At 46.2% G+C, this 17,385-nt stretch overlaps 1 protein-coding gene across 6 annotated transcripts in view; it reads right to left on the bottom strand.

Annotated features, from left to right (window-relative positions):
* The window catches only part of TACC1 (transforming acidic coiled-coil containing protein 1), a 100,431-nt gene that overhangs the window by 35,728 nt on the left and 47,318 nt on the right, over nt 1–17,385 (bottom strand). For 2 of the 6 annotated variants that reach the window (XM_079778570.1, XM_079778572.1), the window contains exons 1-2: nt 15,422–16,492; nt 14,338–14,453 (exon numbers count right to left, since the gene is read on the bottom strand). In XM_079778570.1, coding sequence (XP_079634696.1) covers nt 14,338–14,453; nt 15,422–15,582 — 277 coding nt within the window. In that variant the 5' untranslated portion in view covers nt 15,583–16,492. Of the gene's footprint in view, nt 1–14,337; nt 14,454–15,421; nt 16,493–17,385 lie in introns of those variants that run through there. The other 4 variants (XM_079778574.1, XM_079778575.1, XM_079778571.1 and 1 more) reach the window with 3 other exon arrangements.

The raw sequence follows: 17,385 nt of genomic DNA, 5'->3' as shown, positions 1-17,385 counted from the left end.
ATACTCAGTAACAGCTGCTAAGCAAGAGGGCCAGTAGGCACTCTCATACATTTCATGGTAAAGAGAATCATGGGAATCTTTCAGGCAATATTGTTATGGAATTTATTTTAAATGTGCACATAAAGAGGGCTAAACACATACATGTACAAGGATGAGGATGTTTACCTAAGTGTGATATTAAAAAATATTCACTTTTTTGTGCTATTAAAAAGTATCATAGGAGACTGATAGATGTTTTAAGGTGCAACATTACACTGGAATACTATATGGGTGTTAACAATGAAGTAAACCTGTACATGCTAATACAGGAGGATCTCAAAGACATGGTGTAGGGAAAAAGCAAAGGAAAGAACAGTATGTTCAAGTATGAATCATTATTCATTTTAAACATATAAAGACACATAAAACTGATATTCAGAGGCCCAGAATCTTTCTTAGTAGGAGAAAAGTCTTTTCTACTCAAAACTTAATCCCATTCTACCCATTTCTCTTATCTCTATTTCACCATAGGGTCCCTATTTCCAATCCCAACGTGCTCCACCTCTACTTCTTCCAAGACCATTGGTTAGGCAAAGTCTTCTTAGATATGACAGCAATATATAATATGAACTTTATCAAAATTAAAAATGTAAAAAACTTCAAATGATAACCTCAAAAAAGTGAAGACAACCCACAGAATATAAAACATTGACAATCATATATCTAATAAAAGATTTGTATCTAGAATACATAAAGTACTTACAATTCAATATAAAGAGATAAACCACCCAACTAAAAAGTAGGCAAAGAATCTGAATGAACATTTTGCTAAAAAGATATGCGAACAGCCAACAAGTACATGAAAAGATGCTCAACATCATTAGCCATTAGGAAAATTCCAAATCAAAACTACAAGATACCACTCCACACCTAATAATAAAGCTACAATCAGACAGATAGCAACAGGTGTTATCAAAGACATGGAGAAATTGAAGCCCTCATACACTATTGGTAGGAATGTAAAATGGTACAGTAACTTCATAAGTTTGACAGTTCCTCAAAATATTAGAAATAGTTACCTTATGACCCAGCAATTCCACTACTAGGTATAAGCCCAAGAGAAATGAAAACATTTATCCACACAAAAACCTGAACACAAATATTCACAGCAGTACTATTCATAATAGCCCCAAAGTGGAAATAACCCAAATGTCCATCAACTGAACATTTTGGGTAAACAAAATGTGGTATAGCCATATAGTGGAGAATTAATTGACAATAAAAAGGAATAAAGTACTAATACATGCTAAAACATGAATGAGCCTTGAGAGCATTATGTGAGTAAACAGAGTTAGTCACAAAAGAGTACATGTTTATATGAAATGTCCAGAACAAGCAAATCTATTGAGACACAAAGCAGACTGTCAGTTGCCTAGTACTGGAGGGTAGAATGGGGTGGGGATGGGGTGATAAATATTCTAAACATTATACTGAGGCAACAGTTGCACAATTCTGTTCATATACTAAAAACCATTGAACTGTACATCCTTTAAATGGGTAAACTGTATGGCATGTAAATAATCTACATATATAAAAGGCTAATATGCAAAGTGTCCCCTCGGGAGTTCGACCGGGAGACCAGGAATTTGATCGCTCGTATGACATGCACTGACTATCAGGGGGCAGCGCAGAATGACCAAAGGCCCCAGCCAGCAGCTGGCAGCCAGGGAAGTAAGGCCCTAGCTGGCAGCCGTAAGCCCCCCGATCCGCCCTGATCGCCAGCCAGGCCTAGGGACCCTGCTTGTGCACGAATTTTGTGCACCGGGCCTCTAGTATCTCAATAAAGCTGTTGTTGTTTTTAAAAAAAAGAACATGGAGGCTCAGAGCAGGAGCAGTGTCTTGAAATATCTAATAAAGTGTTCTACCACACCACAGACTTACATTTCAGAAAATGCTTTAAATAGCCTCTTATGTGTGTCCCTTGTAGGGATACATACTTGAGAGAGGTGGCAGGTCTCACTTCCACATCAATTTGGGATTTTACATTTCTCTTGAGGAAGCCCACAATGTGCTAGATAAAATCTATTTACAGAAGGAGGTGAAATAAATGACATCACTCCTCTCTCATATAACAGACATAGGCAAATATATGAACCATCCTAAAGATATGACAATTGTCAAGCTCAAAAGGCTTTGTGTTTTTGTTGTTGTTGTTTGGGGAGGTAGGTTTTTTACATTCTAATTTTTAACATTTGACTTTACACCTTCCTCCCTCACACCTTCCCTTGCTAAACCACCTATTTGCTGTGATAATTATCTATTTGCTGCTAAAACATCTTGGGAAGCCAACAAGCCTGGGAAATAGAAGGCAGCTAGCTCCCTCCAGACTCTGAGGACTGCGAGGGTCTCACACTGTCTTCTTTTTACTCCACAGCAAAAACCAAGTGCCCAAAACACAGCTGATGCTCAATCAGTGCCTACTGCCCAGGGAATGCCTAATACATAAAGGACGCCCTTCTCCTATGATTATCTTTTTTAATACAGGAAAAAAGTAAATACAAGTAGTGATAATGCCATTCTGCCCTACACAACAGCTGTAAAGTATTGACCCCTTCCCTTTGAAGACCCCTCCCTCCTTAAACAGATGCTTGCCCTTGCCCTCCCAACCCCTACTCCCAGGTTTGAATAAAGGGCTTCTGAACGGAAACAAGTGTGATTCTGGCACTATGCCACCCTTTCTGTTCATGGTCTGACCCGAGGAGACTTAATAGGATACACATTAGCATTTAGGCAGGTTTGAGGGGTTTTTCAGGTTCATGTCTCTGAGTTCCAGTTTGCCCAAAGTTGAAATATATTGTATATATGTATGTTCTTAGCCAATTAGTCAAAGGCATCAGCCTTAAAATGGAGTTGAAGTGAACACTATATATTTATTTACTAGAGGCCTGGTGCACAAAAATTCGTGCACTTGAGGGGTCCCTCAGCCCGGCCTGTGCCCTCTTTGCAGTCCGGGACCCCTCTGGGGATGTCCACCTGCCGGCTTAGGCCCGCTCCCTGGGGGATCAGGCCTACGCTGGCAGTCAGACATCCCTCCGCCAGCCCAGGAGCCGTCAGGGGACTTCCCCCAGGGAGCGGGCCTAAGCCGCAGTCAGACATCCTTAGCACTGCTGAGGAGGTGGGAGAGGCTCCCGCCACGCCGCTGCGCTCATAGCCATCAGCCAGGCTTGTGGCTGAGCAGAGCTCCCCCTGTGGGAGTGCACTGACCAACAGGTGGCAGCTCCTGGATTGAGTGTCTGCCCCCTGGTGGTCAGTGCATGTCATAGCGACTGGTCGTTCCGCCGTTAGGGTCAATTTGCATATTACCCTTTTATTATATAGGATTATTCAGTGAAAGCCAATGGGACAAGAAGGCCTTTTCCAGGAAGGCTGGGTAGAACCTAAGGGTGGGGACTGCAGAGCTCACATTCACCTGACAATCACTGGGGCCTCAAGTCAGGGTGCCAAGTGGGTGAGTCAAGGCAGAAAAAGGCAGAACATCCTCTTAGGTATGCCAGAACTTTAAGATGTTACCACTTAAAGCAGAAAGACAAAATCAACACAAACACACCCCTGACCCAACCCAGATAATGAGCTAACTGTCCAAACCTCCTCCTCCCCACCCTCCAAAACAGAATCAAATAAAAACATTGCCCAGGAACTAAAGATTGGGGAGGGGGGGGGGGGTAACTGCTTTCTGTAAGAGATAGGGAGCCAGGTGCCAAGCTGTTTTCTCAAGACAAGAGATAATCTTCTAACACTGGAGAGAGGCTGGCTCTAAAATACAAGACTCTGGTAAAGAATCATCTGGAAAGCCACTTGGTAAGCTGAAAACCCTTTTACTAAAAATGAAGCAAGTACTTCAAATTTCCCAACCAGCACCTTATGCTATTTTATTTAAAAAGAGAACCAAGCCCTATCCTCTGAAGGCCAAGATTACAATAAGGTAAGAGGGCAGGGCCTATTATTCAGGAAGTGTCTGCCTATCAGGAAGCCAAAGCCTTCTCCAGAGGAGCGATGTAACAATGTCTTTCCTTCCCACTCAGGAGATGCCCCTGAGTTTTGCAACAGTCTGGATTTGTTTGAGGTTACATTTCAAACAGAGTAGAAACCCCAGACCACAGACAGACTCAGAGAGGGCCGCCCCCTCCCCCCTCACAGGACTTCTACAGCAGGAAGAGCAAGGGGAAAAGGGCACGTGCTACCAGATGGGACTCCTTTGCAGAGATGTGAAATTGTGTAACTTCACTCTGTTGCTGCCAAACAACCATAATGTGCATCTCCTCAGAAATAATTACTGGAGAATTCAAATACCAACTGCCTCTCTCACAAAGTAGCTACCGCCTACACAGAGCTGGGAAGCTGATGCAGGATAAAGAAAGAGGCAGCGAGAGAGGAGCCTCCAGACAGCAACAGCAGCCAGTACATGGGGCACTTGAGACACCTTCTACAACCGGACAGGGACCCTGGCTGAAGGCTGTCACTTTCCTGCCTCCTGCTCCTTCACTCTAAGAAAAGGGGCAGCAGGAAGCGGGGTGGGGGTGGGGGGGGGGCAATAAAGAGGCCCCAAACGAGGTCAGTAATAAAAAAAAAGTTATTATACAAAAAATTACACCCTTTGGTATAAAAAAAAATTTTTTTTAATAGAAAAGGGCCTGCCGAAACCGGTTTGGCTCAGTGGATAGAGCGTTGGCCTGCGGACTGAAAGGTCCCGGGTTCGATTCCGGTCAAGGGCATGTACCTTGGTTGCGGGCACATCCCCTGTGGGGGTTGTGCAGGAGGCAGCTGATCGATGTTTCTCTCTCATTGATGTTTCTAACTCTCTATCCCTCTCCTTTCCTCTCTGTAAAAAAATCAATAAAATGTATTTAAAAAAAAATAATAGAAAAGGGCCTTGTGGTAGCCAGCCTCCAAGATGACCCCCAATGAGCCTCATCTCTTGGCATTCACACCCTTGGACGGACGTAGTAACCAAAAGGATATTGTGTAAATAATAGTGTGACATCTGAGGCTGTGTCATAAAAGACATTACAACTTCCATCTTGCTCTTGGGTCACTCATTCTGCGGGCAGTTAGTAGCCAGACTGGAAGAACGCTTAAGCAACCCAGGGAGAGATCCATCCATATGGTGAAGAAGTGAGGCCTTGCACCAACAGCCAGCACTAACTTGCCGAGCACGAGAGAGCTACCTGAGGAGAGGATCCTTGAGCCCCAGGCAAGCCTTCAAATGACTACAGTCCCAGCCAAGCCTTCAAATGACTACAGTCCAAGCCAACATCATGACTGTGTTCTCACAAGCAACTCTATGTCAGACCACCCAGCTAAGTAAGCTGCTCCCAAATCCCAGCCCTATGAAAGCTATGCAAGATAATAAATGTTTACTGTTTTAAGCTGCTAACAAGTTTTGGAGAAACCTGTTAATGCAGCAACAGAGAACTAATCCAGACCTCTTAGAAACATCTCTTCCCACTCCACAAAGGTGCAGAGTCCCAGGAGGCTGTGCAAATCTTCATGCATCTGTCTCTCCTCCCCACATATGACTCACAGGAGGAGAGGGAAGCAAAACCTAGTACTCAGTGTGTCCATTTCCTCTTTATCTCTCACTGATGAGCTGAAGCTAAGCATTAAGGAAGCAAAACGTTTTCAATCCAACAGTGCTGCTTACCCAGTGATACTTTTTTAAATTTGCTTCTGACTCTCTACCTAAATTGTGCTGTGAACTTCTTAATGTCTCATGTCCAAAATTCCTAAAATACATTTTATACTTTTTATTATATATGCCAAGTTAACACATGTGGAAGATGTACCTCCTGCTGATTTAAAAAAAAATTACTATCACTTAAAAGGACACTTAAGAAAATGCTTTCCCCCATCACACTGTCCTGGCAACATTTTAAGACTCTTTATTTCCTGTGATAAGTCTTCTCTTTAGTCAGTAAAGAGAGAGATTTCACACATTCCCTGGAGAGAGAAGCTAAATAATATGTTCCAAGAGCTCTGGATCTATGATCTTAAGAGCTGAATTTAAGACCCCACTCTACCACCAGCAGTAAAGGCTCTGGCCTCAATTTCCTAATCTCTGGAATGGAAATCACGTGTTCTATTTTATAGCGTCATTGTTATAAAAATAAAATTAGACACTATAAAAAAAACCTACTTGCTTCTAATACATCCCATAAATATAGCTGAAACAGAAAGTTAGTGGTCTGCTAGGTGGGAATCTTACAGTGGGAAAGCTGGAGATCAATCATTGGTTGTTATATTTCCAGCAAAGACATAGGTAAGAGGATACCTGGAGAGTATCTGTATCTGCCAAAGAGAACTGTCAAATTACATTTCTGAATTAATGAACTGCTCCAACTGGTTACTATTCCCTTGGGTTTAGCCATCATCAATCTAACTCCTGGGGATCCAACTGAGTTTGTGTGAACTCAAAATTAGGTTCACGTACATGCAAAAGTGAAGGTGAGATCTTGAACTTATAAGCAGCAATCCCTTTCTAGGCCCACCTTGAACAATTATTGGACACTTTAGCAACCATCAGTTATCAAATCCCCTTGGTGATGGATGTTTGGGGTGGACAAACCATGATCACTAACTTGAGTTTAGGAGGCTGTGACAAATGCTTACCTCTAGGGTTTCCTATGAACAGTTTTACTGGTCACTTGAGACACTATTCACTACTCCTTAACTGAAATGTTTAAATGGCTTTAGACCACATCCATTTTTTAGATGGAGCATTGTAGGGAGAGGCTATAGGGTCAAGCCTCGGATTGACCTGTGGCAGGGTCACAAACAAGTCCCAGTTTGGAGGGCAGAGCCCTCTTAGCATAATTAAGCTTAACCTTATAGCCCTTCCCAGTTCCTTCTTAGGTAGCTAATGGGCTGTGGGAGGTGCAGCAAGTGCTGCCAAAACAAGGTGAAACTCACAAGAACATTGTAATCATGTTGACCACTTCCCTTGGTTTGATCTGACTATAAAATAAAGCCTCGGCTTGCAGGCTGGATCTTTTCTGTGTCCTCATCCAGGCACGGGAGATCCACCGAGCCCCAGCTGTATTCTCTTTGTCTGTCTTCTTTAATCCTTCACGGCCCCTCCTCCGGTTCACCCTTGGCTGTGCTGGCATGGCACAGAGTATTAAATGGTAGCAGCACAATTTTAGAAGGGTTGCCCTACCACCACCACCACTAGACGCATACAGAAAATGCCTCCACCATCAGAAACTATTAAAGTAAGCTATATTGCTTTATTTGATGCTAAGGTAAGCCCAAAACTGTGGCATGCAAGTCTGAAATGAGTTTAATCATTATAATATTTCTATTATATGGATTTACTATTCATCTGAAAATTACTGCTTTGACAATTACTAAAATCTTTACTTTTAACTTTGCTCTGGCCCCTGAGTTCTTTTATTCAAACACTGTGATTCTGCATTCTCTGAGGTCTTTGCTGAAAACACTACATTTTCCCCCAAGACATTCTCTTCAGGTACAGCACCATACCGAAGAAGAGGTTCTCCCCACATGGCTCTTTTACACTGGGATAAATAGAACAACAAAGAAATACGGCTCTGATCCCATTTACTAACTAGTGGGAATCTCTAAGTTGAAAGCTAAAAACATTTTATGGGCGGGGGAGAGGGGAATGGAATTGTGTCATGCTGCTGAGGATCTTACAATAATATAAAACAATCCTATATAATAAAAGCCTAATATGCAAATCAACTGAACGGGGAACTCCGGTCGGCAGGGTGCGGGGCTGGCGAACAGGGGGGGGGGGGGGGGGGGAGCCAGGCCAGCCAAGGCAGGTGCCAGCAGGCAGAGGGGGTGGTGGAGGCTTGATCGGGAGGCGGGGCCAGAGCTGCCCCTTGGTGGTCAGTGCACTCCCACAGGGGAGCGCCGCTCAGCCACAAGCCGGGCTGATGGCTGGCGAGCGCAGGGGCAGTGACAGGAACCTCTCCTGCCTCTGCAGCGGTACTAAGGATGTTCGACTGTGGCTTAGAGTGGGCCTAAGCTGTCAGTTGGACATCCTCCAAAGGCTCCCAAGGGCTCCCAGACTGTGAGAGGGCACAAGCCGGGCTGAGGGGGACCCCCTACGCTAGTGCATGAATTTTCGTGCACCAGGCCTCTAGTAAAACATAAGATTTAAGCTGTAAATCAATCAAATACAAAATATCTATTTTTAAAAGGCTAAGCAACCATCCTACCGTCCGCCCGGTAGCTATGATGTGCAATGACCACCGGGGGCAGATGCTCTGACCAGTAGCTATGATGCACACTGACCACCAGGGGGCAAACGCTCAATGCAGGAGCTGCTGAGCTGTGGTGACCTGGCAGCGGCAGTTCTCGGGTGACGCACCCCGGGACCAGAAAGGAGGGAGCCTGATTCTGGGGTACGTCACCCAAGAACCACCCTCTCGCAATCCAGGACCCCTCGGGGCATATTGGAGAGCTGATTTCGGCCCAATCCCCGCAGGCCTGGCCGAGGTACCCCACCTGCCAGAGGGACCCTGCTCACTCTGCAGACGCCCTTCAAGCTATGGCGCTGCCCCAGGTGCCTGAGGGGAGGGACGATGGAAGGTTGGCTCCAGGGTGTGTCTGGCCCGCCTAGCCCAGTCCCGCCCCGCTGGCCACCTTCTAATTAATATCCTTTTAATGTGCATGAATCTGTGCACTGGGGCACTAGTAACAAAATAAAAGGATTAGCCTGGGATGTTGTAGAAGGAGCCATGTGGGTTGAACTGTTGAACCAGGTAATGTTAAAAGTCATTATTAGTCCCATTATAGTTCCAGAATATTCTAATAAAGCAATCCCTGTGGTAAGGGCAGGGAGAGGATGTTATACTAAATCCCTAGGAGAACCATACTTGTAGATTCAACTGGAACACTTCAATGTATACTTAATGGGTTATACATCTAACACAAAGCCTTAGAATAGAAAAATCTAAGGCTTAGATTTTAACAAGATCTTCTACATCTTACATCTGTAGTCTAACACATTCCAATAAATACACCGTAACAACTATACAATATATACCAACAATATACCATATCAACGGTCGAATTACAAATCTCAAACACCAAAGTTACATTAAAAACACTTAACGGGCAAAAGTTAAAAGTCTATGTTAGTACTTACAGTAAATGATTACACAATTCTCTCCTTCTTCCCTAACTTCCTTTTGTCATAACTCCTCATAGCTTTTAGTCAATAAAGAATCAAGTACATTAACAGACCAATCACATCATTTCCATTTTGCAAAAGAGACAAATAGCCAGCCCACAGCAGTCTATCCCTAAAGTCTTACCTGGGGGCCTATACTAATGGCACCCAGCACACACAGTTCATTTGTTAATCAATCAGGTAGAGCCTTGCTGCTTTTTTTTTTAAGTCATCTTGCCAAATTAATTAAACTTTATTATTTTTTACCAAAATTGCTAAAAGTGTGGATCCAAGTTGGAAAACTTTTGTTAGGTTTTTCTGGCCATTGGATCTCTGTTCCAAGTACTCAACCTTGCTACTGTAGTATGAAAGCAGCCACAGACATCTAAATGACTAAATGTGGCTGCATTCCAACAAAACTTTATTTATAGGCCCTAAAATTTGAATTTTATATAATTTACACACATCCCAAAATATTTTTTTCAAAATATTTAATGTAAAAACACTTCTTAGCTCTTGAGTAGAAAATAATAGGCAATAGCAGGTGGCAGGCCAGATTTGGTCTTTGATCTACAGTTTGATGATTCCAGATCCAGACTACCAAAATTGTGTCAACAAACAACTCCCCATTCCCTACAAGGCCTCCAGCAGTAAATATCTGAGGATTGATCCTGTCCTCTTTTCTTCTATTCCGGAGGCCACTGTACATCTGTGAAAAGTCTAGGCCTCTACGTACCACATCCAACAGGGAAGACTTAACTACTTGTTTCAAGGCCGTAGCACAGCGTCGGCATGGATTGGATTAAGATTCTCTTTCTCAAAGCAGAGTAACTATCTGTAAATAACGGTGGGTGTGGCCCTGGCTGGTTTGGCTCAGTGGATAGAGTGCCAGCCCACAGACTGAAGGGTTCTGGGTCTGGTTCCAGTCAAGGGCGCATACCTTGGTTGCAGGCTCAATCCCTGGCCCTAGTCGTGGCACAGTATGGGAGGCAGCCAATCGATGTGTCTCTCTCGCATTGATGTTTCTCTCTCTCTGTCTCTCCTCCTCCCTTCCACTTTCTGTAAAAATCAATGGAAAAATATCTTCGAGTGAGGATTAACAACAACAACAAAAGGTGGATGTATAGTGGGGGAGGTCTCAGTAGCAGAGCACAACCAATACAGCTGTGATAGTCTAAAAAAACACTGGACAAAACCAGGCCATAAGCATCGCCTCCCTCTCCCCCCAAAAAAATGGAGGAAGTCAGATTGTATCTTTGAAAAGTCCTTTCCTTTCCTCACGGACACATCTCCCAGCAGAGAAAGTGCAGGAAGAGCAGCAGCTTAAACACCCTTCATGGGGGAAAGCAAACAAACAGAAAACACAGAACTATTAGCGCAAACATTATAGCCACCACTCTGGTATTTTCAAGAAACCTCTTTGGCTATAGTTTTAGCCAAACCTAGAAAGTTCGTCTGAAACCGGTTTCTATTTGTGGCTTAAAAAAAAACCAACACAGCCTCATCCACTGTTAATTTCTAGAATGACATACAACTCTGTCTTAAAAAGAGTTACTATAGAGTTCCGATACTGTAAGTCTCTAAAAACCTTCTCATAAAGGTAATATTAACTTCAAAATAGATATAGATGTTTCCCTGAGTTCAAAGAATTAAATGGAGGTTGGGGTGGGCACCACGGGTATGGTATGGGATAGAGCCCACACGTCTGAAGACCATTATATACCAGGAAGCCAGGATCTCTTACATGTTAGTGCCAGCTCCTAACTCATAAACCATCCCTCCAAAAAATACAGGCTTATATAATCCACGCCTGGTGTCCCACTATGTCCTAGAACCACAGAAATATTAAAAACTAACTTTGTCAGGAGCCAAATAATCAACTATTTGGGGAGAAAGAATCATTCAGGCCCAGAAATTGACTTCAGTTTGAAATGACTCTGCAGGAATTTTGCCCGCTGGTATCTTCCCTGGTCAGACCTGTGCTTTGGTTGTACTGTTACGTTTACTGTGTGTGTGACAAAGGCGTCAACAGGGCTCTGGCCGAGCTCTAGATGTTGGGTAGGAGCCCTAGAAGGCAGGGTACTACCAAGCCAAAGAGCAATCATCTTATTGTGTAAAGACCTTAAATTGAGAGATTTCATAATATGCAGTGGTTGTTTCCCAGACTCTACCCGCCTCCCAAACCCTCACCGCCATCACCAATCATGAACTACTCCACAGAGCTTTCCTGGTCCATGAAGGAAAACTTTTTAGAGAGTGTAAGTCACAAAAACTTGTCATAATGAGTCAGTAGCACAGAAAGGACCAAACAATTGGGTCTCTATGGCTCTGGGTGCCGGGCCTGGGCCATACAGGCCACTATTCAATTAGCAAAGAATTTGTCAGGATGAATCAGACTCCCAGCTAATAGAATGGTGAGGAAGGGGCCCACCAAGCTGAGGGCAATTCAAAGAGGCTTTCAAAAACCAACTTAACAAGTCTTGTGAGCTTTATTTAAATGTGATGGGAAAGCTACAAAATAGTTCTTTCAAGCTTTCAAATCTCCCTTCTGATCTGCCAATCTTGAGAGAAGAAAAGGGAGGTTCTGAGAACAAGTGGCATCCTCAGGCACTGAGAGTGCTACAAATACAAAGCAAAGCACGCACACAGGTTCTCCCATGCAGTCTTGCCTGTTCCCATGCAGGCTCTGTCTAAAACCACGGTAAAAGCAGCTGGGGGTGCCCTAGCCCGTTTGGCTCAGTGGAGAGAGCGGCAGCCTTCGGACTGAAGGGTCCTGGGTTGGATTCCAGTTAAGGGCACATGCCTGGGTTGCAGGCTTGATCCCCAGTAGGGGGCGTGCAGGAGGCAGCAAATCATTGATTCCCTCTCATCATTGATGTTTCTCTCTCTCTCTCTCTCTCTCTCTCTCTCTCTCTCTCTCTCTCTCTTTCTCTCGCCCTTCCTCTCTGAAATCAATAAAAAATATATATTTTTAAAAAGCAGCTGGGGTGAGTGGAGGGTATTTTCAGTTCTCAGAAGGGGAAGCACATAATGAAGCTCACAATTTAAAGCAAAAGCAAATCACAAAAAGCTGTTATTTCACTGATTATCCAGCTCCGCCATGATGTCTACCACAGAGAACTTGACTTCCCTAGGCAACCTGTGAGGAAGTTACCAAGCAATAAAATACAATAATGGTTGAGAGGCAAAAAGTCATAATCAGATAAAAAATTAGGTAACTGGCTAACTGAAAGCTGGCTCTATCTGCCACTGTAGGGTGACAGTGGCAGACACTGGAATAGAGAAAGATGGTAAAAAGGATATCCATCCTAGAGTCCCTTCTCCAGACAGCAGCCAGCTAACCTTTTTTAAAAAAAAAATGTTTTAATTCATTTTAGAGAGGGAGGGGGAAAGAGATAGAAACATCAATGATGAGAGAGAATCATTGATCAGTTGCCATCTGCACGCCCTACACTGGGGATCGGGCCCGCAACCTGGGCATGTTCCCCCACCGGGAACCGAACTGTGACCTCCTGGTTCATAGGTTGATGCTCAACCACTGAGCCATGCTGGCCGGGCCAGCTAACCTTTTTAAAAGGAAGTCAAGCACAGTCCCTCTGTGCTCAAAGCCCTCTGTTGTGAGTTGACCTGAATTCCCTCAAAAAGATGTGCTGAAGCCCTAACTCCCAGTGTTTGCTAACGGTACCTTTGCAGATGTAACCAAGTTAAGATGAGGTCATACTGGATTAGGATGGTCCCTAAACCCAACGACTGGTATCCTTGTAAGTATGCCATGTGAAGACACAGATAAGTAGAGAGAAGAAGGCCATGTAATGAAGGAGGCAGAGACTGTAATAAGCCAAGGAACACTAAGAACTGCCGGCAACCACCAGAAGCTAGAAGAGACAAGGAAGAATTCTTCCCTAGGACCTTTGGAGGGAGCGTGGCACTGCTGACACCTTGATTTCGGACTTGTAGCCTCCAGAACTGTGAGAGAATGCATTCCTGTTGTTTGAGCCACCCAGTTTGTGGCCCTTCTCAAGGCAGCCCTAGGCAGCTAACACATCCTCCCATGGCTTCCTATCTCACTCAGAAAGAAAACTGCAGCATCATTACAATATGATCCACACCGCCCCTTACCTGGCTGACTTCAGCAACTACTGCTCTCTGCCTGGTCACTCCACCCCAGCCACACTGTCTCCCCTCCACTGGTCCCCAACATGAGGCCACACCGCCACCCTCCCACCACGGCCCCACTCTGTCAAGGCTGGCCCTGTCTCAGACCTTTGCAGATGCCATTCCCTCTGCTGGAAGGGTTCTCTCCCCAGGAATCTGCAAGGCTGTTCCCTCCATCTTTCTTCAAGGCTCTGCTAAGTCTCCTTAATCATTAAACCTCCATCTAATTACCCTTCAGCATCTCCTACCCTATGCCTCTTTCCCCACGTCACTTTTTTCTCCATAATACTTAAGACAAGCTGACGTGTATATTTCACTTAGCCTTTAAAAGGGCCATGGCCCTCTGTGGTGTTAGAGGGTGAGAGCAGAACTTTTTCACTGCTGAATCACAGTGCACGCTACTGAACAGACAAATGAATTCTATCAAGACAGGTGAAATTTTACTCCAAACTGGCTGTGTGGCAAAAAAAGATTTCTACTAATGAAGTGGAACAGCAGAAGCTTTTGTAGATGGAGGGCAGGCTCACCACCATTCCTGTGTGAGGAAGAGCAATTTTGAAACAGCCTCTTACGATTCCTCCTTATCTACAAAATGTCAACTCTCACCTATAATTTTTGTCTCCAGCCACACCCTGTAGAAAGCTACTCAGCCTGGGAAATGTGTGAAGTCAAATCTAAACCTGCGTCCACCACTGCATTCCTACACACATTTTTGGTTTTTTTAGGGGCCAAGGGGAAGGGCCCACCAGGGAGGTTTTGATGATGACAATCTCATACTACAAATGTACAAACTACTTGGGGAAGAAAGCCTCTCAAGACTACCAGGACCCTAAAAAAACAAACATTTCAAATAAACCGGGAGCTTTAAAACAGCTCTTACACAATGAGGAGACAATCTAAACCTTTTTTTTTTTTAATGGCCCTAAATCAATACTTTTCCCTCCCTCATTTACATTTTCAAAACTTTAAAACAGAAGAGGCAGACAATGGAAGTCTTTCCTTACCTTGGGTTTTGGCCACAGGTCCTGCTAATCCGAGTGATGAGTCACAGCCATCCTTGAGAGGTGTCTTGACGGGTGTTTCAACTTCAGGTGTCTCAAAATTACCTTCAGAATCCGAGCTGCCAAGGGGGAAAAATGAGGAATTACCACTTTCAACGGTATTTCCGACAGCCTTTATAATCTAGCAAACGGCTAACGTCCAGGATTTTTGCCTAACCTTCCAACCCACTGGGTCCTCCGCACCGACTGGCCACGGGCGATGCTGCGGGTTTTGCATCCTGTCTCCCTGAATTCGCCACCATCCTTCGGAGCTTTTCAATCCAGCACCATTTATTTTGATGTCCTCCTCCTTCCCTCTGACACCCAGGAATAAAAGCTCTTTTCAACAGACTCCTTTTCTCACAAGAGCCCTTTCCCATCCCAGAGCCTTAAAAATTAAGATTGCCCCCTCCCCCTGAAAAAATGAAGCCAATTCTCGCCACGATGCCTTTCTCTCCGGCAGGCCTCTCCTCTACCTGTTTTAACTCACTCGGGCCCGAGGCGGAGGATGCTGTCACCTGCCTTCTGCAATCACACGAGTGACAGCGCGGCAGAGACCACCATGTCTCACCAGCTGCCAGGGGCCTGTCATCACGCGACATTCTTTACCAAGACCGCATTTTTGGGGACACAGTGGGGTCACCGGGTGTGATCAATGACACGGTGAGAGTGTGTGTGTGTGTGTGTGTGTGTGTGTGTGTGTGCACGCGCGCGCGTAGGGCCGGGGGCCGGGAGATGGAAGCTTAGAGAAGGTGACGGAGGCAGACCGGGGTGCGGAGAGACTGCAGATTCTGGGTTAGGCTCAGAAAGCTCCTATTTGAAAAGGGAGAAAGAAAAATACACGGGAGGACAGAACATCTTGAACTTCCGAGTGCACAGCGGGGACCTGGTTACAGGCAGGGACGTAGCATTGCCAGGAACATGGTTACGCGGGTGGGCGACCACACACACGCACACAGAGTGAGCCACGGATCATGGATGGGTGGATGAATGGATGGGTGGATGGATGGCAGCACGTCTGCATCTCGGCAAGGATGCGTGTACTTGCCTGAAACTCAAGGATTTGGTCTCGGCTTGCGAGTCCTCCTCCTCGGGGTCGCCCTCGGGCCCTCCGGCCTCGTCGTCTCCGGCGCCCCCGCCGCGCACCGCGGACCACGTCCATTTCGCCCACTGCACGGGGGACAGGATCTGCCAAGGGCTGAACGCCATGAGCGCGGATCGTCCGGCTCCAGCTCCTAAGAGTAGGGGAACGGGAGAGCCTTTTTTCCCCCTTTCAAAATGGAGGGAAACGGTGACAGGCGCCGTTAAGCGTTGCCAGCGGAGGCGCGGATGTGGTTAAACGAGCGCCGTCGGGGCCGGGGGGTGGAAGCGCTTCCTCTTGACCGGCAGGCAGCGCCGCTTCCTCCTAGTCCTCCTTCCCAAATGGGGCGGCCGCGGCGCCCCCCCTGCGCCCGGCGACTCCCTCCGGGAAGATGCTTGTCCTGGGGCCTCCTCAGGGCCCCGGCCCGCGACGCCCGGCAGCTCGGGTCCTCGGGGGCTCGGGATCCCAGGTCCCGCTTCCCCGCCGGCGCGGTGCGCATCAGCTGCCGCGGGAGCCGCGCCCCAGGAGCCGCCCCCTCGGACCGTACTACTTGCGCGCGCGGGGGGGGGTGGCGGCCGCGGCGGCAGCGCTTTGATGTCTGCAGCGCGCCCGCCGGACCCCCCCGCCGCGGCGCCGCGCTGGTCGCGTCCGCACTGCGGGCCGGGGGCTTCGCGTCTGAGACTGGGGGCTGCGGGCGGAGGACCCCGGCACCCAAAGGGCTCCGTCAGCGTCAGGAACTGGGAAGATCCATTTTTCTGGGTCCTCGCACGCCGGACCTTCCCCTCCTTCCCTTTTTATTTTTATATTTTCATCTCGCCCCGGTGACTTACGGGCGTTGCTGATGATGGATGGCACCGAAGTTAAGCCCCTTATCCAAAAAACTTTGAGGACCGCTGTAGGCTGGCGTTTTGCCTCCCTGATACTGACAGCGTGGAAGATTTCAGCCTGTTCACCTTCGACCCTGTCACCCCCCAGGATTTGGATAATCCGTCAGCAATGCTGGAAGCGTAGCCAAGGACTGGAAACTTAGATGCTTTGTCCCTCCCCAAACCGCACTCGTGGACGCTTTGTGGCCAGGTCTTGGGTGAAGGGTGCTGGATTACCCTGTGAAATTACAGCCTGATCGGTTTCCCATCCTCCTTTGGAGGCGTTCCTTTCATAACTTCCAAGTCTTTGCTTTCTGACTTCGCTTGCTGCTCCAGAGTATGCCAGTGGGCCCGGGCGAAGGCAGCCTTCAAAATAAAAACCCTCTTAATGTTGGAAGGCAGAACTCTACGAGGGCTTCTTCATTTACCATTTAGGGTTGGCTCCTCACCGGTGCTCCCTCAAACACCAGGCTATTGTACTGTTATAATTTCCCAGGGTTATGGTGCATCTGTGAGGTGGTTGCAGGTTCCCACAGAGACAGCAGCTCCAGAACTTAGGAACAAATCTTTGTTGATGAATCATGACTGACTGTTGAAGCAAAAATAATGCAAGATGGCGGGGGGGGGGGGGCATGGCAGGTTGCCTCACCATAACAGAAGGGCAGGGGTTTGCCCGAAGTCTAGATGAAAGGGTTGGGGGTGTCAGGATGGGTATAGAATTTATCCAGCGTCTTCCCAGAGATAAACACAACTGTCATGAGTGTTCTGGAGACTGTGAAGATGTGAAGTAAGCAGGAGTCTTTTTTTTTTTTTTAGGTTCACATGAATATACCACAACACTATCCAACTGTATTTTTAGGTTTATGGTACACCACATAAACCTTTCGATTATAAGGTTCCCCAGGTTCCTGTATTTAACACAAGTGTTTTGCTGCCTGGAAATAACAGTATCCCATGTAAATGAGTAACTGGCACCGCGTAGGTCCTGTTCATTCTTCCTTCTGAATAGTTCTCAAATTTTTTCTTTACTCAGCAATGTCTCCCAACTGGTTCTACCATGGGTTT

Source organism: Cnephaeus nilssonii (genome assembly GCF_951640355.1).
Source record: "Cnephaeus nilssonii genome assembly, chromosome: 8".
Lineage (NCBI taxonomy): Eukaryota > Metazoa > Chordata > Mammalia > Chiroptera > Vespertilionidae > Cnephaeus > Cnephaeus nilssonii.
The sequence above is the reverse complement of the archived record's forward strand: the minus strand, read 5'-3'. Positions and strand labels throughout refer to the sequence as shown.